Raw genomic sequence first — 26148 nt, 5'->3', positions numbered from 1 at the left:
CTTCTTTTATCTGATGTTATTTCCATACCTAGATATCAAACTTTCCAACCAGATTGAGGCATCCCGCTCACAGAATGTCCAGCTCCAGGTCCAGGTGGAGCGTCTCCAGCAGGAAAACACAGAGCTCCAGTCTAAAGGACTCTCAAGGTTAGAGTTTTTGAAAAGATTAACCCAGTGAATACTGAATTCTGTAATTCACATAGGCGTTGTGCAGGATTCGTCCAATTTAAGTAGGCAATGGGTAAGCCTGTTTACTACTGAATTCTGTAATTCACATAGGCTTTGTAAAGGGATCATCCACCAAATTATGCCTCTGAGGTGTCTGACAACCAAGTCACTATACATTTAATTGTGTGTTGTTATCTAACCAAAGTGTGACTACATATTCTTTTACTAGGGGGGGGGATACTTAGATTTGGTTTGGATGGGGTGTGCTGCTTAAGGTTCAAAATCCATACCCATATTTACTGGTCATTTTGGCTAAAAAGGTACCCATTATTAAGGATTTATTGAAATTTGACAAGCAAAAAAAAGTTATCTATTACCAATAATTGGAAGAGATAATGGACCCATGTTTAAGGCCGGTATCTAAAAATTGGGGCCATGGACCCATGTTTAAGGCCGGTATCTAAATATCGGGGCCATGTTTCGGGATTTTACAGTATAAAACCATACCCAATGTTCTTCCAAAAAAGCAACCCATTCCAGCGGCACATCCTCGTATGCCTTATTTCATGAGTACCCCCCCCCCCTCGATTATTATTTTATCATTAGATCCCAGATTGCTGAAAATAATCAGCACCACATCCTTAGTGTATATAAAAAAATCCCCTTTTTAAAATAAGCCTGTATGAATGTCTCAAACTTCTCTAAAAGAAGATTTTGCACAGTTCTTCGAAGAATTAATTCAAAACCTATGCTATGATTAGTTCTCTTTCCTAATTAAAAACTTCCATTTGATGGAAACTACTTATGGTGTGGAACAGCTCTTCAATAATATTTGTCTGCATTTTGTGCATTAATATATATATTTTAATTTTGTATATTTTCTAATTTTGTGGAAATGAAATGAAATATATTGTTATGTGGGTCCAGCTGGAGGAAAACTTCGTGAGAGCTTAAGTGGCCACTCAGGCCCGTATTCTCAACTCAAGATTAAATCAAACTCTGGCTTAAAGTTGTGATTTGGAGATATGAAGAGCTAATTTGGCCACAAATCTCTATGTTAAATATATTAACTATTATGACACTCATCATTTATTACTGTTTCAGAATGATAACTGAAATACCTTCTCCATTATAAAAACAAAGGGAAGCAAAATAGTAAATTTAAGAAATATACAATATTATAAACCATAATTTTAGCACAGAGTTAGACCATGGTCTAAGTTAAACCTGACGTCAGAATACAGGCCTCATGGTTTCAAGGCATTATTGTTATCATCAGTATCATATTATCATTATTATGTAGCCCTGGCCCGGTTGAGAACCTTGGAAAAGGCAGCGCAGCGTACCGCCAGCTAGAACAAAAGTGCTTCAAGTTAAACGAAGAACTCACCGATGTGCACAGAAAGAAAGGGGAGGTAAGAATGGATTTTAAAGGTAAAAGTCAGTAGCTGCAGCAATCGATTATTTCATGAGAAAAGTCAAGGGTAATTGTCAAAATATTATCATATACCTAGATCTGGTACATTAATGTAAACTTATCTTTGTAAGATCATGAAATCTTTGCTCAAAATCAATAATTCTGATGATCACTTACACAGAAAAGCATATGTGGGATAGTGTATTATTATTGCTTCGAAAAATACCTGACATTTGATGGATTTCAGTGCTTATTTGGTTCATTTCTCAGCAATTACGCATTTTCTTCCAGAGCTATTTGGCACATCTTTTATACATGCACACACTTAAGTGGTAATTTGATTGGATTCTGTTCGAAGTAATTTTGAGATCGTTACCACAACTGGTATTTATCTTTAATGGAGATGTTGGAAAGGTCCCCATTCGTGTACTGCAGGAAGAGGAGAGTGAGAGAGAGAGGGGATGATAAAGGGAAATACGAAGAAAAAATCTTGATGGGATTTTATTTGGCTTAGAATGCTTCAACTCACTCTTAGAGTTAACCCCTTTTGAGATGCCCCAAAAAAGGAAGAGAAAAATTATTCAAGGGGGGAGGGTGGTAATAAAGACTTAGAGGAGATGCCAACCATCAATATTATTAGTTCTAATAAAGTATTTTCATTTTAATTCGAATTCATTTTTTTAGAATGCTCAGCAACTGATAGACCTTACAGCTGTACTCAAAACAAAGGAAACAGAGTTACAGAAGAATGAAGAAAGGTAAGGCTTACATACTCTGTCTCATTGGCAGATCCAGTATGCATTCTGGGGAGCGTTTCATCAATATTTTTATCCGACAAGTTGTCAGATCTGACATCTTTCCATGATTTTGATTGGCTGAGAGGCACTATTCCTATGGTAACTGTCGGATAAAATGGAACTTGTCGGATAAAACATCCGACAAGTCCTTTCATGAAACGCGCCCCTGTGTACACCACCGTTGGGGGTGTCGTGGTCTAGTGGTTAAGACTCTTGTCTTTCAATCTGAAGGACTTGGGTTTGATTCCCAGCCATGGTGTGTTTTCCTTCAGCAAGAAATTTAACCCACATTGTGCTGCACTCAACCCAGATGAGGTAAATGGGTACCGGCATAAAGAAATTCCTCAAATATAGGAGCACCTAGCAAGGTGGATACAGGCACTATACAAAGCCTATATTATCTATATTATTATTTTTATCAAGATAAGCATTTTGTGAAGTCAAACAGAGGAAGCATTGGGAAGGGGGAGGCCAAAATGAGCCCCAAAATGAGTTGATTACTTTTTCTTATATAAACATTGGGGATATTGTAATGTTACTCAAATGATTCTTTTTTTTTAGTTGTTTGGTTTATTCTCTCATATTTCTATGTATGCTATTTTCATTTGACTAGTTTGAATGAAGCCCTTATCAGAGTCGGTGCTTATGAAGATGAAATTAGGAATCTGGAAACAGCTGTTCTAGAACTTAGAAAAACAAATGAGGTAGGTATCAAGTTACCTATGGCAATTGCAGTTTTTGCAGATATTATGAATAATCAGATTATAATGATGATGATGATGATGATAATGAGGGTGCAGATGTAATATTGATAGTAGTAGTAATAATAGTGATGTCTAGATGGAATGATTCCACGACTACTACGCCATCTACTACTACAATTACTCCTGACAATGATGATAATTATTCAAACTAAAAAGATTCATTTAGTTTAGAACATGATGATTTATGTACATGTATTTCATACTAACCAACTTCCCCCAAATTGTAGAAAAAGACACTGTCACTTTAGTAACAATAATCATACCTCTTCATATGTTGTCCTGTTATACCTCTCTCTCCCTCTTTCATCTATCGTTTTCTCTCTCTTTCTCCCACCATCATCAGAACTTAAAAGATGAACTACAGAACATGACGTTACTCTGCACCAAGAACGAGGAGGCCCTCTACAAACTTCAAGCGGAGAACGCAGAACTCGTCACAAGGGTGATGGACGAGAAGGGAAGGGATGCAGACCGTCTCAACAGCACCAATGCTATCATCCAGGAAGTACTGAATGACAAGTTAAAGAAGGAATTAGAGGAAGCTGCTTCAGAGAAGCCTACACCAAAATCAGAACCAAGGAGCAGGTCAGTCTTTTCTTCTTCTCATTTTTGTCTTGCCAGCGGGGCTGTAGATGACGCTTTTCTGACATCGGTGGCGGTGTTGCAACATTGAAATCTTAACCAAGGTTACATTTTTTGAAATTTCATCAAAACTTTAAAACTAGTTCATGAAATTTAAACACCTTGCTTGAGTTTCATGGCACATGACCAAGCTTAAAGGTCATTTAGGGTCAATGAACTTTTGCCATGTTGTGGTATGAAAAATGAAATCTTACCAAGGTTAAGTTTTTGAAATGTCATAACTTAAAAAGCATATATATGTAGACCTATTTCATGAAACTTGGACATAAGGGTAATCAAATATCACTGATCATCAGACATCAGTGTCGGAGGGGGGGGGGGTGTTTCACAAAGATTTAATTGTGATTATGAGTTAAATAAAATGTGTGCATTGGCATTAAAGCATGTTTCTAAGTCACACTTAACTCTTTGTGAAACACCCCCTGGTCTCATATTCAAGGTCAAAGTTCATTTGAGGTCAACAAATTCAATGGTTTTTTCAAGTGAATGGTGTTTTTTGTAAAATATTATTCATCTTGGTTGTTTTCAAAGTCAGGACTGCTGCTACTTTCGTATTCTATAAAACATACGAGGAGAAAAAGTTTGACATACAAAAATCTTCCTATTTGATTATCTGGCCCTCGAAAATTTCAATTGCTAGAAATCATAGCATATTGCAAAAAATAAATGTTTTCATCATAGAAATAACTACATGAAGTGGCTCCATTAAACTTGCTTCTATGCTTTGTTTATTAACAAAATTGTTCTCCCTCCATCTCATAGCATACATGTAATTTCTAACATGTGCATGCAACATGCCATATTTACAGATTTCATAAAAAAATTGTCATGATGTACTCGGAATTTCATCATCTCAGAAGTCTACATGTACAAAAATCATAAAACTAAATTATAATGATTTTAAACAGGCACATTTCCTGTATGTTTCATGCTTTAATTGACCACATTGCATGTTTAATGAATTAATCATTTACCTTTCGTATACAATACATGTAAAAACCAATTACTTTGATACGATATTAGCATGTAAATTATGATTCGTGTGATGTAATTTGTGGAGCCTATCCAGGGAATAATTTTCCTGGTATGGCATCGCAATTTGCTCCACATTATTGAAAGACTGCTATGCATAAAGTCTTTTGTATAGCATATTTTTACATGGGACTGTACATTACTTAGTTGAGAGCTTTCCTCTTATGACTAAAAATGCTATTCAAATTTGTAAAGCAAAATTATTCCCTGCTATCCTACAGTTCGGATTTGTGTGATCAATCTCAAATGTGATAAGCCATTGGTGTCATAATATTTCCTCTATAGGTAGTATACACTGAAAAGGAACATGTTTATTGGTCAAAACATGCATTCATTTACATTTGTTACTACATGTACATTCATGTACATGTAGTGGACATTGTAAAGTGGAGATATTGATCCTAGCCAGTTGATTGGCTGAAATCTACCACATGGCCAGTCATTTATTTTGAATAACGGAAATTTGTTAATGACTGATACTGATAACTTATTATATTTGACCAGTCATGGTTATGAGATGAGGATAGAGTATCAAATGACAAGGATTAACATCACTATCGTATAAAACGTAATATACATCATTTCGCTTGGATATTAGAATAATTACCCACACTTGTAACCTTTGAAACAGTCCAAATGCCCTCGACTATGCGTCAGGGCATGTTAAACTATTCCACCGGTACCTGCTGTATAATTCTTACTAGCGCCCTTGATAATGTGTATTATTTGTATCAAGACCACCAGTGATCAAACATTGATTATGCATTCAATATAATAATGGCATTGCTGGCTTGCCATAATTGGGATTGAATGCATCATACAAAACTTTCTTTGAAATGGGTGCTCGCCCTCTTATACAATGGCGAAAAGAAAAAAAAATGGGACAAAATATTGAGTTCAATGTACAGTTAAAAACTACATATATGCTTCATTCGTTAGAGCTACATGTATGCAGAGATAATAATTGTCATATGAAATGGAATATTTTCTGATAATTGCAAGTATTAATGATAATAAAAAAAATGACCTTGATAATTGCATGTGATTACTATATGATATCATATTAACCTTTTGCATGTTCTCATGACAATTCCCACATTTAGTGCTGCCGCTACTGCCCCGGAAAACAAAATATTTCGCAGGTAAGCCAATGTGCATTCAACTGCACACATATGCTCTAGATGTGACAATTGTTTGTGAAAGATTGTTAATGTTTTTTTCCAATGTCCATTTGTGGTATCAGATTTAGAGAGGTCCAACACCTACATGTAATACTAATATACTCATGGCTAGTCCATGTGATATAGTACATGTGTTAAACAAACATCAGTGTTGTAGTCAAGGCTCAAACCTCCAAGGCCAAGGCCAAGGCCAAGGCTTTAATACCCAAGGCCAAGGCTTCAATAACCAAGGCTGAGGCCAAGGCATGGAAACCCAAGGCCAAGGCCAAGGCCTGAAAACCTCAAGGCCAAGGCCAAGGCATTTCAATTGTACAATATATGGAAAAAAAGAATAGACAACAATGCTTAGGCGGCATACATGACACACAGGACCAAATGTATAAAAGGTGTGAGCGAGCAAAATTTTTTACCCTTGTACATTTAAAATGAAAATAATTTCATGATAGATCATGTAGATTTAGACATAAAAACATTTAATTATTGTTCTAGGCGATTCACATTGCAATAATTATTATTACCAAGGTGATCTGATCCTGGCATGCCCATTCTCAACATATGTCTTTCTCCTCTACCTGGTACAGGGGAGGCAGAATGTATTTTTTTTTGGGGGGGAGGTCAAAGCCAAAAATGCACTTACAATATAAGTCAAAATGAGAATTTCGTTGCAGTTCAGCAAAGCTTTTTTAAATGATTTCTAATTGATAAGACAGATATTTTGATTTAGGTTTTAATTTCCCGCTATAGAAAGCCTAGTGAGCAAGTGGTTTTGAAAAAAAAAAAAAAACAATTTTGAAGTTGTAAAACTCGATTTTGGGTCAATTATGGTGCTAATCACTGTTAAAAGGGCATCCTTGCGAGATGTTGTAATAAGATGTAATAAGAAATGAAATTTAAATATTTCGAGCTGTTTTTGTAATCATGAAAAAGGTGTGCATCTTACTAAACAAATTAACGCGAGCACAAAACACAAGCTGAAATTTTTACTGACCAGAAAAGGAAGCTGTTCTGGACTGCATTTAGTGACTCATAAATAGGATACATAACTCACCAATCAAATAATGCGAGAGCAAAGCGCGAGCTCAAAAATTTGTAATATTCCGACCTAAAAACTAGACATTCTAAGCATTTTTGGGGTGTAAATTGAATGCGAACCTTACTTAACAATAATTTATGCAAGCACAATCCAAAAGTTGTTGATTTTGAAACCTAAAATTTTGCTCTGTATGCCATGCTTGGCCCCTCAAAATTTTTGGCTCATCATGCCATTGATGCCATAGCGTTAGGGTTAGAATATCATTAAGACTTAAAACATTCTTGTTGGTCAAAGAAAATAATACAAGGAAAACCTAATGGAATAGAAATCAACCTTGTTATCATTCTTTAGAGTAAGCTATTTTTAAAGTATGACAATTTTTGTCAAAATTGCAGTCAGATCTGTCAGAATTATTCCTGTCATAAAATCACTATAATCAGTGGCGCACCGTGGGTCATGGCATTGGGGGGCACCAGCAAAAACTTGGAACTGCCTAGTGAGCTCGCGAAGCGCGCCCAGTTGCCAGGTATACTGAACTAATAGAGATATTTTTATAAGGACACTGCCAATAAACGGACATGTATCTCACTAGTCAAATAATGCGAGTGCGAAGAGCGAGCTTAAAATTTTTGATATTCAAACCTGAAAAGGGACATTACAATCAATCTTTTGTTATCATGATACGTACCTGTCTCGCTAAATAATGCGAGCGCGAATCGCGAACTAATGAATTTTTGTAAATATTGACCCCAAACAGGAAGATTTTAAGGACTATATTTTAGGAATCTTTTATCTATTAAGATTATACACATCTCACCACAGTTATTTAATGGGAGTGCCAATAAACGCTTGCTGATTTTGTTAGAATTACATCTAAAAATGGACATAAAGCACTTGTAATCATGATTAACATACCCATCTCACTAATCAAATCTTGCAAGCGCAAGCGCGAGCTGAAAATTTAGGAAATTCAGACCTGAAGAGGGGCATTTTAAGGCTTGTTTTTTGTAGGAATTCAAGAAGACCTTAAGTAGTTCACTAACCAAATGATGCGAGCGCGAAGCGCGAGCTGAAAATTTGTTGATATTCAGATCAGAAAACAGAAAAAAAGGGACATTTTAAGGACTCATTCTAGGAATTGATGGAGAGCAGACATCTTTCACCAATCCACTACTGCGGACATATGCACGGACAGGAAATGTTTTATATTAAGACCTTAAAATGGGACAATCACTTAAAGTATTCATGAAAAAGAAGCATACTTTTGTACATGTAAAATAATAACTCGAAGTGCGAGGAAATATATTTGGTAGTTTGGTGTATATTGACTTGAAAACGGGAGGTTTTAGTATAACAGGATTATATATCTCGGTAAACAGACAATGGGAGCACCAGGAACAATGAAGACATATATGCCCTGAGCCAATTATGTTTCATTTATATGTAATGTAACATAACATAATTATAACATAATTATAACATTATAATGAACATTAATGTCTTCTTTCCCACTACGTTTCTCTTTGTTTCTCCCTCTTTTCCTCCTTTTTTTAGTCAGCTGATGGGGGAAGGGGGGAGGGGCACGTGCCCCCATGCCCCCCTGTAGTTACGCCACTGACTATAATCCTAATCATAATTATTATCATTATTATTGATATTGTCATTATCCTTATTAGTCATGATTACATCATATTACCAATAAATAATATTAATTTTCATCACTTCTCTTTGTTACATAATTATTTGATGATAATTGCAATTGATGGCACTGCTAAGTACACTTACTGCTTCTGCTGCTACTGACTGGTAGTATTTAGTGTCACTAGGTAAACAGAACAATTGAAACATTTATAATTACTTTTATAAAACAAATGAAAGTACAAAATATAAAATGCCTTGAAAAAGCCTTGAAAATGCCTTGAAAATGCCTTGAAATTTCAAGGCTCAAAATCCTCAAGGCCAAGGCCAAGGCCCTCTCAAGGCCAAGGCTTGAATGTTCAAGGCCAAGGCTTTGAAAAAATAGGCCTTAAGGCGCCTTAAGGCCAAGGCCGAGCATCAAGGCACTACAACACTGACAAACATTGTATATGAACCTGTTAAATCAATATTTTTTTAATATATTTTTTTCTTTGTGAGTTGTTGATTCTACCATTGAATATTCTTGCATGATACTCTTGTGGAACTGGTGTCGATCTGTGACATCGTACTATTCAAGTGGGAGGATGAAACAACAGATCATCCCCCCTTGAACAATAGATTCACAACACAAATTGACACCTATGTGTTATGGTGTTTTGGATAACCTTATTCTGTTATTTTGACGTGTGTTTAATTACTAGTCTGAATTTCGTTTTCATTATGTTCACCCTTGTATTGTCAATCCTGTTTTACCTAAAAAATCAGTCTTGGTTTGTGTTTTGATGTTTTCATCAATATCTCTATTTGTTTGTTGTTTTTGTTAAATGTGTCTTTGCCAATATCTATATTTTGTTGTATAATTCAGAATAATTCTAGGAAATTTATTTGTTATAATAGTGCACCTATAGGAAAACATATACACTGTTTTCATATTATCAGATTGAAGCATGATAGATATGATTATTTCGTGTACAAGCCAGTTTTAGGTTAATTCACTATTCAAGTGTTAGATTGACAGATTCTAGTTTCATTTTCAACTTAGCCACTTTAACACAATCGTGAAAGTCTAATGCTTTTGACACATTTTGTAGTTGTCTATTAAAAAGCTTGATACATATTGTTTACTGACATCCAAGTACTACAGAGGTCCTTTTCATAAAACCGTTGCTATTATTGTGATTACCATGGAAACCTTTATTGTCATTGGCTGCTGAGCCCCGTTACCATGGCGTTTATCATATTGGCAAGGTTAAGCTGAAGTTGATTTGTTTTACTTCACTCTTTAACTGAACAATTACTATTAGAACAACTATTATTAGACACAAGATATCCATTTAAATCACCAATGTAGAATGTGATGCATTATCACAAAGATTTTTTTTTAAACGAGGCACTAAGACACAGGTATGTTTCATAGACCTTTTCATAAACTTTTGCATGACTTTGCATATGACTAGAAAATGAAGAGGTACAATAATTAGCCTATAGTTTATCCCAACTTTTACAAACAAACGTTTGTATTTCAAAGGATTTCTTAATAAAAACCCAAAGCTCCCCCCCAAAAAAAAAAAAAAAATGGTGTAAAGAGAAATGCCAGTAGTTGCAGTAAACACTGATTTCATGAGAAAGTCTGTAAAACTAGGCTTAATTGTCAATATATCATCGAGGATCTAGATCTGGTACAGTTACATAAACTGAACTTTGTTAAATCTTGAAATCTACGCTGAAAAATGTTCACACTGAAGATCACCAACACAGATAAGCGCACGTGGGACAGTGTATTATAATTGCTTTGACAGCGGCCTGACGCTTAGCCCGAATCCTGTGCTTATTTGCTCATTTCTAAGTAATTACACAATTTCTTCCAGAATCCTTTGGCACATAATTTTTATTTATACAAACAGACACTTTGGTGGTCATTTCATTGGATTCTGTACGAACTCATTTTGATATCGTACTACAACTGGCATTTACCTTTAATTGTAAAAAAAAACATTACAAAAAGATAAATAAAATTCACAGATAGCCTTATAGAAAGCTCTATAAAAAACCGTCAGAAATCTTTTCACATCTGGATCCAATGACACAAAGTTTAATAGTGGATGATTGATTTTAAAATTCACATTGTCCATAGAATTGCTTAACTTCATGTTAGGGATCCCAGATTTGTTTATTACATAATTTACATGTAAGGTATTCCAAACTTGTCCTTGGTATGTTCTGTTTTGTGTTTATAACTTTTGAGTTCTTGATTGTTGTAATGCTTGATTGTTTTTAACAGATCACCGAGTTGGATGATGAAATTTGGGTATGAATTTCGTTTTTAAGAGAGCTTTAAATTGGCCTTTTTATTGTGTGCAATCTTTTTCGTGAGTATATCGATATAGGACCAATAGTCGATATACTGCACATCAAATTTTATCATATTCATCCTGGTGATTATTACTCAAGGTTTTTCTAATTTACCGAGAAATCAAAGGGGTACACTATTTGAATATTACATTGCATTTATTTGACATATTATTTGGACTGCACAACATTGTAGATTTGAAATAGAAGGAAACTAACAAGATAACATACTAGTGGATATCTATGTCATCATCAAATCTTACAGGCATAAGCCCTATTTCATAAAAATGCACTTGTCAAATACTCAAGTTTTTCCATCGATGACTGTAGGTCGACCAATCAACTTACTTTTTCAGGAGTGCATATCTTTTTAGTTTTCAATAGTTTGTAACTTTATCAGAGTAGAGTTGTTTAGTAAAATTGATTGAAATTGTAACAATACATGTCTGAGCTCTCACTTTATTCACTGTGGTATTAAATGCCAGTGCTGATATTCTGAAAAAAAAATCATCTTTTTATTATAATCTTCACTATTGTAATTGTCATAACAAAACTGAAGATGTGCTTTACATGTAGGCATACAGTCGTCCTCAAAATTATTCATACCCTTGTTGATATTTGTGATTTTTCGTGTTTGTGATGAAATGAATGCATTTTATCAAGTTTCTCTATGATTTATGTGTGACCTACTAATGAAAGAATAACAACAATGCACAATTCAAGAAATTTCTCTTTTCAGGGGTATTTTATTCATAGATATTCAAACAATGTCATGTTCAAAATTATTCATACCCTAGGTTTTCTGAGTCCAATGTCTTTCATTAATAGTCAATAGCATAGCCTTTGTTCTTTACGACTGCTTCTAGACGATTCCTGTAAGTGTCCACAAGCTTCCTGCACGTCTCCTGCGGGATGTTGGCCCATTCTTCCTTGGCGTAGGCCTCAAGCTGGGTCAGGTTGGTCGGGTTCCTAGCCATCACTCTGACTTTCAGGTCTCGCCACAAGTTCTCGATCGGATTCAGGTCAGGACTCTGACTTGGCCATTCTAGGACGTTGACATCATGGTCCTTGAACCATTTCTTCACCAGCTTGGCGGTATGCTTTGGGTCATTGTCTTGTTGGTACTTCCAGTTGGGGCCAAGCTGGAGTTTTTCGGCAGATTCCTTCAAGTTCTCATCAAGGATCTGGATGTAATCCTCCTTTTTCATGATTCCTTTGACTCTAACGAGGTTCCCTGTGCCATTGGAAGAGAAACATCCCCATAGCATTATGTGCCCACCACCATGCTTGACGGTTGGCACAGTGTTCTTTGGATTGTATGCTTCCCCTTTCTTCCTCCAGACGTATTCAACATCCATATGGCCAAATAACTCCAACTTCGTCTCATCAGACCACAGGATGGTTGACCAAAAGCTTGGATTTTGCTTCAGATGACCTCTAGCAAAGGCCAGTCGAGCCTTCAGGTGTTTCTTCCTGAGCAACGGTGTCTTCCGAGGCCTGCGTCCATGGAGACCTCCTTTGTGCAAGACTCGCTCGATGGTGGACCGGGACACCTTCGTCCCTGACCGGTCAAGCGTTTCAAGTAGGGCCTTGGTTGTGGTCCGGGGGTTGTTGTTGACCTCTCTGCAGATTTTCCTGGCAAGTTTAGGGGACACCTTGCACTTCCTGCCACGCCCACTAAGGTTCTTCACAGTGTTGTACCTCTTGTGCTTCTTGATTACGCTCTGGACTGTTGCCACAGGGACGTCATACTGCTTTGAAATGGCCTTGTAACCTTTTCCCTCAATGTGGGCATTCACAAGACGTTGCCGTAGGTCCTCACTGAGCTCCTTCTTCTTGGCCATGATTATCAGAGACTGAGAATAACCAGAATGCTTTCCTCTATTTATACCCTTTTAGAAAGATGCTATTTTCCATCATTGTTTAATGGCTTGTTTAACAAAGAGGGTATTTAATTCATTGGAACATCTTGAAATAACTATAGAACAAAGAATAGCACATTCCCAGACAGTGAAAATAATGCACATTGTCATAAAAGGACATTTTTGTTGAGGTATTGGCAAGGGTATGAATAATTCTGAACAAGTGCAAAAAATAACTTTCGACCCTATCTATTATTATGCTAATGAAGACTTGCCAGCTCATATGTCAAATCATGCATAGCAACAAGCAGACAAAAGATACAAAGAAAGTTACATCATAATAGCTTTTACAAGTAAAGAATCTACCAAAGAATGTTTTTCCACAAGGGGTATGAATAATTTTGAGGACAACTGTATATGATTGTTTGAAATGTGCTTTGAAAATTGCATGATAGTTATGCATTTAAAGCCAACTGTGTATCACATTTCTCATCACTATGACAAAATGAGATGCCATATAACATCATTTTCTGAATAAGTACTGGTCTAGGCTTCAGGTAAAAATACAGTGGGATGGTGTGGGTATGATGTTTACAGGAGAGTGTTAGGGTGGTAGGGGTGGCAAGGGGGGGGGGTTAAGTCAGAGCAGAGAGGATAAGGATAATGGATAGGGGCAGAGCTTTAAGTGGGTGTTGGTGCAGCTGGTGGTTAATGAGTTTCAGAAAATATTTTATCACTTTGCAGGAGCACCTGACCTTTTTTTTAAAAAAAAGAAAGATCTGCTAGCACACCAAGCACAATTAGTTCTCCATCCCACCTAGTCTAATTTAGTTTAACCATAATTATTTATTGTTTGCTGCACAATCACATAATTCATCTTGCATGATTTAAAAAAAACTCACAAACTAACCTTGATAACAAATTTTTTTCCCCTAAAGTTTGTCAGTGAACTGCATCTTCTCCTTTTTGAGTGCGATGCATTTTTGTTTTAATTTGACAAAAGATTTAATTCTGAAATTTATTCTATGTGAATTATGCAGTAATGTTTGTTTTGTTCGATCAGCAAAGTTGGAGTTGGTGAGTGGAGAGGGAGTTAAATAATTTTTTTTTAAGTTATGATCGCCACAATAAAAGTATCCACCCAAATTTCACTCGGGCCAAAATGATAGCACCATTTCTAAATAAGTACATTTACCTTCAATCACCTTTGTGCTCCATTTAAATTTGGTATAAAATCATGGTAAGTTGCCTATAGGGTCATCATATCTTGCTAATTTAACAATCTATTGATTGATTGATTGATTAGTGATCTATTGATTTTGATTAGTGTAGAGTTATACAAATTTTTCATGAGGTCGTTAGATTACAACTCGATAAGCCAGCCTGAGTCCACTTGTGGGTGTTGCACATACCAATTGCGGGACTGGAGCCGGACTCACGCCGGCTTCAAACCACATCTAGATGGGGACTCAGTCCGAGCCAGCATCAGTTTGGCTGGCTTTTTAAGAAAGTGGGGTGTTAATCATATATAGGGCTGCCTCTGGGGCAAGCCTCAGTCCAGTTTCGCTGCATATGTAACAGGGGCCTATATTCTATGATTGTTCATGGTTTATGACATTTGATTTGGTAAGGTTCAGGGGTGCACCCTTCATAAGATTAGTGTACAGGCTTATAAAAACTTGCACTCAAAATTCATTTCATGCACATTAGCACTTACACATGACATAAGTCATGATTTTGTTACACAATGTTTGATCCGAGAGGCTGTCTCAGATGAGACAGAGGCCAAGACCGAGATGATTGTCACAAGACAGATTGTAATTGAGACAATTGTGTCCAGAATCAGCTGACACCAAGACGAGATGCAAGACACATAGTCAATGTCTCAAGACACGAGACACAAGACATAGAGTCAGTGTTTGAAGGCACGAGACAAATACACATAGTCAATGTCTCAAGACATGAGACACAAGACATATAGTCAGTTTCCAGACAAGAGACACAAGACACATAGTCAACGTCTCAAGACACGAGACACAAAACACATAGTGTCTCAAGACACCTAACCCTGATAAACTGAAGAAAAGCAATCATGTATATACTCTTTCAAACTGAGCTCTTTTTCAGTGTCTCGGCATTGTCTCGGCTTCCAAATCACAAGAATCACACTAATTTATATACTTGTGCATAAATTTATTAATTTGTGCCAACTCAACCATTCAGGACATTAACAGAGTAAGGTCCCTGTTTTGCTTCCCCACAGGCCAGGTTCGATGTCAGCATCCACTCTTCCTAGGGGCCCCATCTTGCCACCCCCTATCTCCTATGTCATGAGTGTGCCGGACAAAAATATTGCCCAGTTTGTGAGTATATTGGGTAGAGACATAGAACTTTATTCTCATCTCATATACTAGTACATGCATGTAGATATGTTATCAATTACAGTACATTAAGACCCTGTGACATAAACAGATAAAGCGATGCAGTATCTCCTTCATCCGGAGTGTGCCGGACAGACACATATCCCAGTTTGTGTGTATATTGTTGTCAAACCTGCAAAAATTAACAGAAATATGGTAGTGAGTGTGGGACAGTATCAACTCTCGCCTGCGTATCATTGTATTGTGCATATAAAGGCGACCGCACACCTTATGACTGGTCTGCGACTCAATTTTGGAATAAAATGTAATAGAATGTGAAGGTAATATTGAGACTTGGAATATCTTACTGTGTTATGTTTGGATTATTGTATGGATAGGTATGTTCAAATTTGTGACAATGCTATCATCCTTAGAATAAAAGCTAATTTAATATCTAGTCGTAATGACGTCATAGCAGTCGTACGATTGGCTTCGATATGAAACTAATTTGGCCTTTACTCCAAAATAAAGTCTTACATTCTTCCAAAATGGTTATATTAGTATTCTTTCAATTAATTTTAACCTCAAATAAAATGATATGTTCCATTCAAATTTTCAGAAAATGAGCAAAATGTGATTTGTTCCAAAATTGAATCGCGAACTGTTGTAAGGTGTGCAGTGGCCTTAACTCGTATTACTCCGTCAAATTGGACTTGTATCCTTGATAAATGTAGAATCACACAAATTTTATTCACTTGTGCAAACTCAACTAATTTCATTCACTTGTGCAAACTCAGCTAATTTCATTAATTTGTGCGAACTCAACCATTCTGATTCTAATTTGATTTAACAGGAAGCACACGATGGTGAGGTTCACACCGTCAAGTTCTGTCCTTCGGGGACATTCTTTGCTACAGGCGGTGCCGACAGACAACTCAAACTGTGGGAATTCTTAAATAGTAAGTCATATCTACAAGATTTGACCAATAGAAGAATGATGATCATGCATATAAATGTTTCAATCTTCTTTATTTCATATTCACATAATTATGGAGAGATGAGGCATATACTTACAGCTTTTCACAGTGGCTTAGTTGGCATGGGGTTAGGACAAGGAGGGGGGGGGGGGGGTTAAGCAACAAGATTGTACTCTAAGTTGGGGACAAAGAAAACTTGAAAAGGTTAATCTGATGAACATGAAAAAAAAAACTACATGCATATATCTATATAAGTTGGAAAGATGGGTAATTACAGCACTTATCCTAAAGCACTTTTTTGTGGATATGTGTCTGTGGATAGACGTCCGACCCCCTATATGTGGGACCTTTATGAAATTTTCTGTCTCTGATTTCTTGTTCTTTTGACAGTCTATAATGTTTTCAAAGGAGCATGACTTGGTCAGTTAATGAAGTTCAATTCAATTCAAATTTATTTCCACAATTAAAAATATACGTATATACAAATCATTGACATTAAAAGATATATTACACGTGGAGGGGTCAAAGAAAGCATAACTGCTTGTGTAAATTGGCCCCCAAAGTATAGAATAAATCATATTAATACATGTAAAATAAACAAACAATATAATCATAACATAATTACAAATAAGTCTAAGAGAAGGGAGGGGGGGTGAAAACAAATCATTACAATAAATGCAAAGCCGTTTTTAAAAGTGTTTTGTTTATAAGTGTATAAGACTTGAGAAAAATGGGGGTTGAAATGTACAAAAAGGTTGATCATTTTATGAAATTTCCCTTTAGTTTGTCTGTTCCTTTGATACATGTATATAGATGAATGGTATTTATTAAAATAAAATCAAATTACCAGCCAAAAGCTGAATTACATAAATTTTTGCTGAGTAAAATTTCAATATGCAAGCAGTAAAATGTTATTAATTCAAAGCCTTAATATGTATACAACAAATATTTTGGGTCCTGTTATTTCTGCAATTATGTGCTAAAAACACCTGCAGAAACATTAATTTTTTAACATACTGGTGCAAAGTGAATTGAAGCAAATTAAAATCTTGAAAATAATTCTGGCGAATTCCCATTTGAAGCAAATAGCGAAATGCGTTTTTCATGAAATATATTCCATTGCACTGTATGCCTCAGGCTGCAATGTTGACAAACAAGTATTGATTTGCAAGGATCCTTTATGAATAATGTCAAAGAAATTTACTGAGCCTATATCATGTCATCGCATGACATTAATCATCTTAATGACTGTTAATGACGAGTAATTTATGTAATATGAAAGTAAATGAAAAACTGGAATGTCCTGCTCATTAGGGTGAAAAGAAAGTGTACATGTAGCTAAATACAGCAAAGACTGAAAGTAAACTTTCTTTACATGTATACAAATTCCAAGAAATAAAAGGTGAGTCGTTAAGTTTCTGTTTCAAGTATTGTACTTTGATTATTATATTAATTGGTTCTGTTTTCAGATTCTTGTCAAAATTGAGGTGTACTTCTCGGGAGCAACCTTGCGGTTGCTCTATTGTACTTTGATAATTATATTAATTGGTTCTGTTTTCAGATTCTTGTCAAAATCGAGGTGTACTTCTCGGGAGCAACCTTGCGGTGACGTGTATCGACTTTGATGATCAAGAGCAACTCATTCTTGGGGCAGCCAACGACTGTGCCATCAGGATATGGGGGACGCATGATCATAGGTTACGGGTAAGTTTTAACATGTTTGAATGGAACTATGACCTGATGAAATTCATCTTTATCATTATCATCATCATCATCATCATCAATTATCAATCATCATCATCATCATCATCATCATCATCATCTTCATCATCATCATCATCATCAAAGAAATTATATATTTTGAACCATTCCCCACCCTATCTGGAAAACAAAACCATTTAATACTACTATTCCTTGAATTCTTGAGCAGTTAATCAGGGTAGCCATGCTAAAGCCGGGGTAATAGTTTGCAGCACTTAGAAACATTATATTAAGTGGTATATAAATGTTGCATATTATTACTACATTGTACTAATGATAGCTGGATAACATTATCCCTGCTTAAGCTTGAGCTGCTACTTAATTCAGGTGCTTGGTACATTCAAGGAATAAATCCTGCCAGGTACTCATTTACCTCACTTGGGTTAAGTGAAGCACAATATGGATAAATTTCTTGCTAAGGGAAGATGTGCCATTGCTTGGAGTCAAACCCACAACCCTCTGTTTGAAAGACAAAAATTTGAACAGATTGATCACAATGCCCATGATGAAAATCATTCCATCAACTTATTATTGATGTTTACATTTTGCTACCACATTTTCGCTCGCCTGGTTGTAATACATGTACCAAGGATATGTGATTGCATCACTTCATAAAGTTTTACATGACAATTTTGGAATTTCAAGTGATTTCACATCTCTGATTTGGCACTATGCTGATGTCAGGTGTCTTTCCATGTCTGTTCTTTTATATTAGTTATTCTCTGTGTTTAATTTTCATTTGTCAAGCAAACGTTAACGGGCCATAGCAATAAAGTTTTAGCTGCAAAATTCCTCAGCGATCCGAACAAGTTTGTTTCGGGAAGCCACGACAGGACGCTCAAGATTTGGGATCTCAAAAGTAGAGCATGTAAGTTTTCTAGTTTGTGTGCGTACAGATTATGCACTTCATCCACTCCGTTGGGGCATTCCAGCAAGAAATATATGTTTTCATGTTGTATTGGACTCAAGCTTTTACTTTGTTCAAAATTTATATCAATTGAGATTCAGAGTCTCAAAAGTAGACTATTTGAGTTTTCTAGTTTGCCTAAACACAATGTATTACTTTCTCCACACCCTGGGGAGCTTTCCATCAAGAATTCAATTTTCTTTTATGTTGGACACAAGCTATGATTTTAAAGGGGAAGTTCACCCTGACAAAAAGTTTATTGTAAAAATAGCAGAAAAAATAATAAAAAATATTGCCGAAGGTTTGAGAAAAATTCATCAAATAATTAAAAAGTTATTAGAATTTCAATTATTTGATTTGTGACGTCATATGCGAGCAGCATTCCTACATAGCGAATGGTAAAAAATCAATGAAATGTCATTTTCTCAGAAAATTCAAAATGGTTTTCACTGTACCTTTTGTATTTCAATAGACAAATCATTTCACACCCGATCATGAATAGAAAACAAAATTAAGTCATCAGGAACCATGCAAAATTTGAAATTCATGCATTTTATATTACATAACACATGGGGCAACTGCTCGTTTATGACGTCACAAATCCAAAACTTTGAACTCTAATAACGTTCTTACTCTTTAACGGATTTTCCTCAAACCTTCACCAATATTTTTCACTATTTTTTCTGCTATTTTTACAACAAAGTTTTCTTCAGTGTGAACTTCCCCTTTAAGTTTTATATTTATTTAGATTTTGAATGTCACAAGTAGAGCCCTTTCTCCATTCCCTGGGGAGCCTTCCATCAAGGATTTAATATTCTATATTGGCCATCTTATTTGACTTGGTCCTACTTTTGCAAATACTTGCTTCAGCTATGCTGATAAGCCCTGTAATCTATCTTTGATGTGATATTTTAAAGAAAAACTTTTATAATGGAAATTTTACATACAGTACTATGAAGTTATTATTGATATTTAAAAGCTTAATGAAATGATGCATGAAATATGTATTGTATCTAACCTTGCGGGTACATTTATTTGTTTTATTGACTTGGGGGGTGTTTCACAAAGATTGAAGTACATGTATGACTTAGAGTCGCCGATAAATACCGGGTTGCGTACGGTATGAAAGGCTTGACCGCATTAGTCAGATCGTCTCAAGAGGACGCGCACTAATGCGTATCTATCAATAAGATTGCGCGTTGCATATCTTGTACGCGTCGGCATTTAAGTGCGACTTAAGTCATACTTAAATCTTTGTGAAACACCCCCCAGAAATTATAACGCCTTTGAATGAAACATGATTTTTCCATGATAGTAATATCCACCTTATATTCTCTTTGATATTAATATCCAATTTCTGTGCAATTTGTAAACATCCCAGGTACACGAACAATGTTCGCAGGTTCCATGTGCAACGATCTAGTAACAAGTGATGGTGCCGGCACCAATATTATCAGCGGTCACGTGGACAAAAAAATCAGGTTCTGGGATGCGAGGTTTGTATCATGAAGCTAGAGAAGCGTGTTCAGTATTTCAAAACTAAATGCACCAATATTTATACAGTATTCAGATGTGTCCCAACAAAATACCCTAATATGCTGATAAACATGTTTTTCATGCATCAACTCTTCTTCCTTCTACCCCCCAAACTTGTGTGGATGTAGGCATCATAATGCACCTCAGAATAGATTATATCTAGATGCTTATTAATGTTATTATGACTCAATGGTGATTTTATTATTATGTCAGGAGGCAATTATTGTATCCAAATTATTGTATCAAATTTATGTGTGACCTCTATATATCGCAATGATGGATGGCGCAGTGGGTTCGGGGGATACATGTGCTCGGCTGCGCGACCCGCCGAGCATCTCTTGTTTTTGTTATTTTTAGTTGTATTGGAATTAATATCATGGTCTGTCCATTCCACTTTGGACAAAAATAAATTTGCTCTAAATATTGAAGTATTTGATTGAGCCACAGCTTTTTATAGCCTTGCAATAATGAAAGGTCTCCTGTATTTTAGATTTTTATTATAAACTCATTTTCTTGTTGACTATATAGAAAAATGTTGCTGAGTATCTGACTTTTTAACATCCTGTCTTAACAAGCCTAATTTCTTTTAAAAAACTGTTCAAAATTGATCATTTCTGTAACAACCATGAGTGGGACGGGATGGTTACAATGTGTTTTTTTTTAAATAAAATCAAGAATCTACTTTGTGAATGCAATGATTTCATAGTAAAGAATTTTATTCTCATGTAATTTAGATTTGCAATTCATGTTCCCGAAGGATTTGATTTAATAATGAATAATAATATAGGATTTGTATAACGCACGTATCCACCTTGCTAGGTGCTCGATTTGCTCCTATATTACCCCGGCTAAGCTAGTCTACCGATTCCGGTGCGCACAGCTTTTTGAGGAATTACTTCCTGCTGGTACCCATTTACCTCACCTGGGTTGGGTGCAGCACAATGTGGGTAAATTTCTTGCTGAAGGAAAACACGCCCGCCATGGCTTGGAATCGAACCTATGTCCTTCAGATTGAAAGACAAGAGTCTTAACCACTAGACAATGATGCCCCTCACAACTGATATTGATATTGAAAACTGATATTCATCTGCATATTGATTGACAGATATCTACTAGGATGTTCCTTTCCAACATTCCAACATGGTGAAATTCACAATACAATGGACAGGTGGGGGGATGTAATTAACTTCTTTGTTGATTTGGAATGTCCAGTTAAAGGATGCATGATGTTCATTACAGGAAGGTTGATTTCAGTAATGTACATCATTCCTTCCACAGTCAGTCAACCCTTTGAACTTGCTTCTTTGAATGTAGTTCAGTTCACTGAAAAGGTCATCATAGTTTCTTGAGTAGTTTTGTTTAAAGGATAGTGTTGACAAATCTGATCATAAAATCCAATTTATTTAAAATAAGGGGGTGGTGCAAGAAATATTTACAAATAATTATAATTCAGTTCAATTCAATTTAAAAATGGTTTATTAAAACATGTCTCGCTACCAAATGCTGAATAAAAACATGTATACAATGTACCATAACAGAATGATATTTAAAGTACAAACATGAAATGATATAAATTGAATACAGTTACTTCTTATTATAATACAAGGAAATAAATTGTTGAAAATAGAAAAAAACATTGTACATACATTGTATTGAACATTATGAATATTAAGTAGACAAATTTTAACCACTATATTAAAGATAAAAATTGTAAATATTCTGTTGCAATTTTACAATTGATCATTTTTAGCTGTAGCAAATCAAATTAAACTCCATATTTAAGAAATAGATTGCTTAATCAGTTGCAATAATTTGCATAATCAGTTGCATAATTTGTAATTAATTGCAAGATGTATGATCGATTTGGGGACTGAAAATCGACTTGCTCTTGATTACAAGTTTCTTGCTATGCCCCACAAGATTCTAATCATAGTTTTATGATGATACATTAAAAACTCCTCTTTATTGAATGGGCCTATCCTTTTTTCACATTGATTTGATCATTGTTGTCACTGGTAGCAGTATCATTATCATGACCATCATTGTTATCTTTATCGATATCATCATCATCATTTGTCAAAATTTAATTGTTTCATTTTCTTCTAAAGATCAAATGCAAGAACAAAAGAGATCCAACTCAACGGTAAGGTGACCTCACTTGACCTTTCACCTGACCGGCAATTCTTACTATCCTGTACGAGAGAGGACACATTAAAGATTGTAGATCTTCGCATGTATCAAGTTGTCACGTCCTGTAGGTAAGTACACGAATTCAATTGCCAAAAGTATGATTTTTTTAATAAATCACCTTTTGTTGATAAAACAGCGAAATAATCAAAACAATAAGCACAGGTTACCTGTTCTACAGAGACATGAAACAAAGCAACATCGAATGAATTCAGTATGGTAATATACTGAAACAAATATATTACATGATACAGGGTAACATAAAAGGAATACAGTGCAGTAGTATATTGAAACAGAGATAAAACAAGAGATACGCACATATTAAATGATCCTAGTTTATTTATAACAAAATAATGAGAGGGAAAAAAATGTGCTTTAACTAAAGTCATTCTGATTTTTTAAATGAATTTACAATTGTACTTTATTACAAATAATAATAATATATAGCACCATCTATCTAGAAATATTTTATTCCGAAGCACGATATTATTATTATTATTACCCCAGCTTTAGCTCGAGCTGTCTTTCAGCGCTCATGCACTCAAGGAATTAATCCTGCCGGGTACCCATTCACCTCACCTGGGTTGAGTGCAGCACAATGTGGATAAATTTCTTGCTGAAGGAAATTACGCCATGGCTGGGATTTGAACCCACGACCCTCTGTTTCAAAGTCAGAAGACTAATACACTGGGCCACAGCGCTCCACCCAAATATAGAAGTAATGTGAATATAAGGCTTGGTTTGGTTTATGTCGGACTATTTTCATGCAATGCGTTTAGACTGTTGTCAATGTCGAGGCTTCTTTAATTTTTATCATAGTGCGGAAGGCTTCAATGTGGGGTGTGACTACACCAGAGCGGCCTTCAGCCCTGACGGTGAGTATGTGACGGCGGGCTCACAAGATGGATCAATATTCTACTGGAAGGCAAAGAACGGGGAGATAGAGAAACAGATCAAAGATCACAAGTGAGTATTGCCTCCTCAAATTGGTAACTTAGGTCATGTGATTGTAAGGTCATTGTCGTGGATGCTCTCCTTGTGTGATTGCAATGAAATTTTAAATTCTAATTGTGGTATGACTTGTTCAATCAAATTTTTTTTTTTTTGGGGGGGGGAGGGGGAGGGGGTGTGGGATAGATTATAATAATTGATTGGATGGCTTTAACTCATACATGTAGAATACCAGAAATAATCTACTTGTTAGGGCCAATATTTGACTCATCGTTTATTTGTGGAATATTGGCCCTAAATCTTGGAATATCTCTAATATACCATTCTGAGTCATGAATATCTTACTGAAAGACATTAACTATGGATATGTTCATGTGTTCTTCCTCTTTTCTCTCTTACAGGGGACCAGTAATATGCGTTTCATGGCATCCGTCCGGCAGGCAACTCATCAGCTGCGATAGAGCCAAGAATGTCATACTCTGGGCCGACTTTTGATAGGAACTAGACCTAGTCCAGGAACAAGACCTGGTCCAGTATCTGGACTGACTTTTGGTAAGAACAAGACCTGGTCCAGGATCTGGACTGTCTTTTGATAGGAAGAGGACCTGATCTAGGATCTTGGCCACCTTTTGATTGGAACAGGACCTGATCCAGGATCTGCACCGGCTTTTGATAGGATCAGGTCCAAGATTTGGGCCGACTTTTGATCGGATCAAGACCTGGTCAAGGATCTGTGTCAAGTCCATTCATCGGAATGATTTGTCTTTCAGGTGTAGCAATATCCATTCACCATCGCTTACGGAAGAGAAATTTGACAAAGCTAGGACCCGTCCAAGACGCTTACACTCTGGTCCAACATTCAGCGAGAGCAAAAATAAGTCCAGCTCCTGTTCCAAGATGCTGTACCATTGGGCCAAATTCAGATTCTTATGTAGCAATTCATTATTCACTACAGACCTAATTTATACTGCTATTTTGTGATCTGAGTATACTGTACATGTATGTCTGTAATACTAAATCAAGGCAAACTTCACAAGTCCCTGAAAAGAAAAGCAACTCCATTAATCAAACAAAACTTAATTTTCAACAAAATAAGAAGGGCACAGTAAGGACTTGCGTATCATCGTTAATTTGTGTGTAAAATATAAATTCTTTTTGCAATGGTCCATAATGTCCTGCATCTGTGTATTCTAATCAAGCTAAATATCAGGCTTACTGATCAAGTGTGATGATGCCGTCTCTGATCTATTGTCAGTCCTCTTTATTGCAATGAGTTGGGTATCAGATGCCATGTACCCCAAATTTGTGACCAAAAAAAGTGAGAATATTTCCAATCCTACAATCTTGCAAAAATTCTTTAAAAAGGCAACTTTCTTTCAGGGTATAGCACTGGTTAGAATTAGTTTTAACTTCGCCTCTCCAAACAGCCAATATTTAGGTCTAAACAAAAATTGTTATGTTGCCCTCATCCAACTCATAGTAAAATGTGAAAAAACCAGGGTCAGCTTTTTTTTGTATATTTTTTTCAGCAGACCAAAAATAAACAAACTTAATGGTTTTTTAAAGAAAAAATTGTATTTGAGCAAAGAATTTGTTCAACTTTGTATTCAGTGGATTAAAAAAGTACTTTGATATGCCTTTGGAAATGTTTGACTGCATATATAAATCATCGCATGCATGGAGTTCTTTGTGCAGTGCAGCAGCAAACAGGTATTAGAGAAATAAAAAAAAAAGGGAAAACCGACCGACCGACTCAACTTTGTAATCTTGGGTCTACGAGGGTAACATATTTTTTAAGGCATTATTCTCCACATTAGATTAGAAGAGCTTTAGAATTCTGCAGGTCAATATTGCTGCTGTATGTGTTGTTTCAGAGGAAGGCACTTGTGACAAAATGTGTGGCAGGGAGAAAATTATTGCTTCAGGCGATTTCTCCCTGAAATGCTACAAAAACCCTGGAAAATGAAAATAAAAGTAGCCCTGCCAAATCCCCATTCACTCCAATATTGAAGCTTGTCCAGTGTAGCAGATTTATGCAGTAGGTTTGGAAATATGCAGCTGTCGTAGATAGTCCTTAGTAGGGAAAGGTGATTTTGTGAATTTGAAGAAAATCACCTTTGAATCATTGTTAATTATACTATAGGGGATTTTCGAGGGTATCAAGGCAGTTATCAAAGTCGGCACCTATAAAAGCAATTTACTTCATCGTCTTCAGTCAACGCAAGCCATGAAAATATGTTAATTGTCATTTAGTTTAGATTTTTCTTGCACGTGCTATGAATGGCCAAAGTCCCTTAAAATCTTAAAGGGACTTTGCGTGACAGGAGGACATTGCTTTGAAAGTTTTCAGTATTACATGTATGTGCAAATTATAGAAGCAAACATTTGAGTACTTTATTTAGCAAATATGTTATCTTCACTTCATTCAAAATTAGTATTTATATAGCGACTTTCAATTCTTATTATTCTTGAGTAATTTGCAAAGGAATTTTCCTTTGGCGAGTCTTGCATATTTTTAGCACATTGTCAGCATTAGAATGAGAATTAACTCTGGTAGTTTTTTTTTGTGTGAACAAAAGTGGCAAC

General features: G+C 35.8%; 1 protein-coding gene across 3 annotated transcripts in view; it reads left to right on the top strand.

Annotated features, from left to right (window-relative positions):
* Window positions 1–25508, top strand: part of LOC121429410 (autophagy-related protein 16-like) — a 37306-nt gene extending 11798 nt beyond the window's left edge. The window contains exons 2-16 of one of the 3 annotated variants that reach the window (XM_041626388.1): window positions 33–147; window positions 1472–1583; window positions 2270–2343; window positions 2996–3086; window positions 3490–3731; window positions 5924–5962; window positions 10954–10980; window positions 15147–15246; window positions 16097–16202; window positions 17782–17924; window positions 18729–18849; window positions 20270–20384; window positions 22533–22682; window positions 23431–23577; window positions 23964–25508. In XM_041626388.1, the coding sequence (XP_041482322.1) occupies window positions 33–147; window positions 1472–1583; window positions 2270–2343; window positions 2996–3086; window positions 3490–3731; window positions 5924–5962; window positions 10954–10980; window positions 15147–15246; window positions 16097–16202; window positions 17782–17924; window positions 18729–18849; window positions 20270–20384; window positions 22533–22682; window positions 23431–23577; window positions 23964–24057 (1676 nt within the window). In that variant the 3' untranslated portion in view covers window positions 24058–25508. The remainder of the gene's footprint in view (window positions 1–32; window positions 148–1471; window positions 1584–2269; window positions 2344–2995; window positions 3087–3489; window positions 3732–5923; window positions 5963–10953; window positions 10981–15146; window positions 15247–16096; window positions 16203–17781; window positions 17925–18728; window positions 18850–20269; window positions 20385–22532; window positions 22683–23430; window positions 23578–23963) is intronic. The other 2 variants (XM_041626389.1, XM_041626390.1) reach the window with 2 other exon arrangements.
* The last annotated feature ends 640 nt before the right edge of the window (window positions 25509–26148 follow it).

The sequence above is a fragment of the Lytechinus variegatus genome, chromosome 16 (genome assembly GCF_018143015.1).
Source record: "Lytechinus variegatus isolate NC3 chromosome 16, Lvar_3.0, whole genome shotgun sequence".
In the NCBI taxonomy this organism is placed as follows: Eukaryota; Metazoa; Echinodermata; class Echinoidea; order Temnopleuroida; family Toxopneustidae; genus Lytechinus; species Lytechinus variegatus.
The sequence above is the reverse complement of the archived record's forward strand: the minus strand, read 5'-3'. Positions and strand labels throughout refer to the sequence as shown.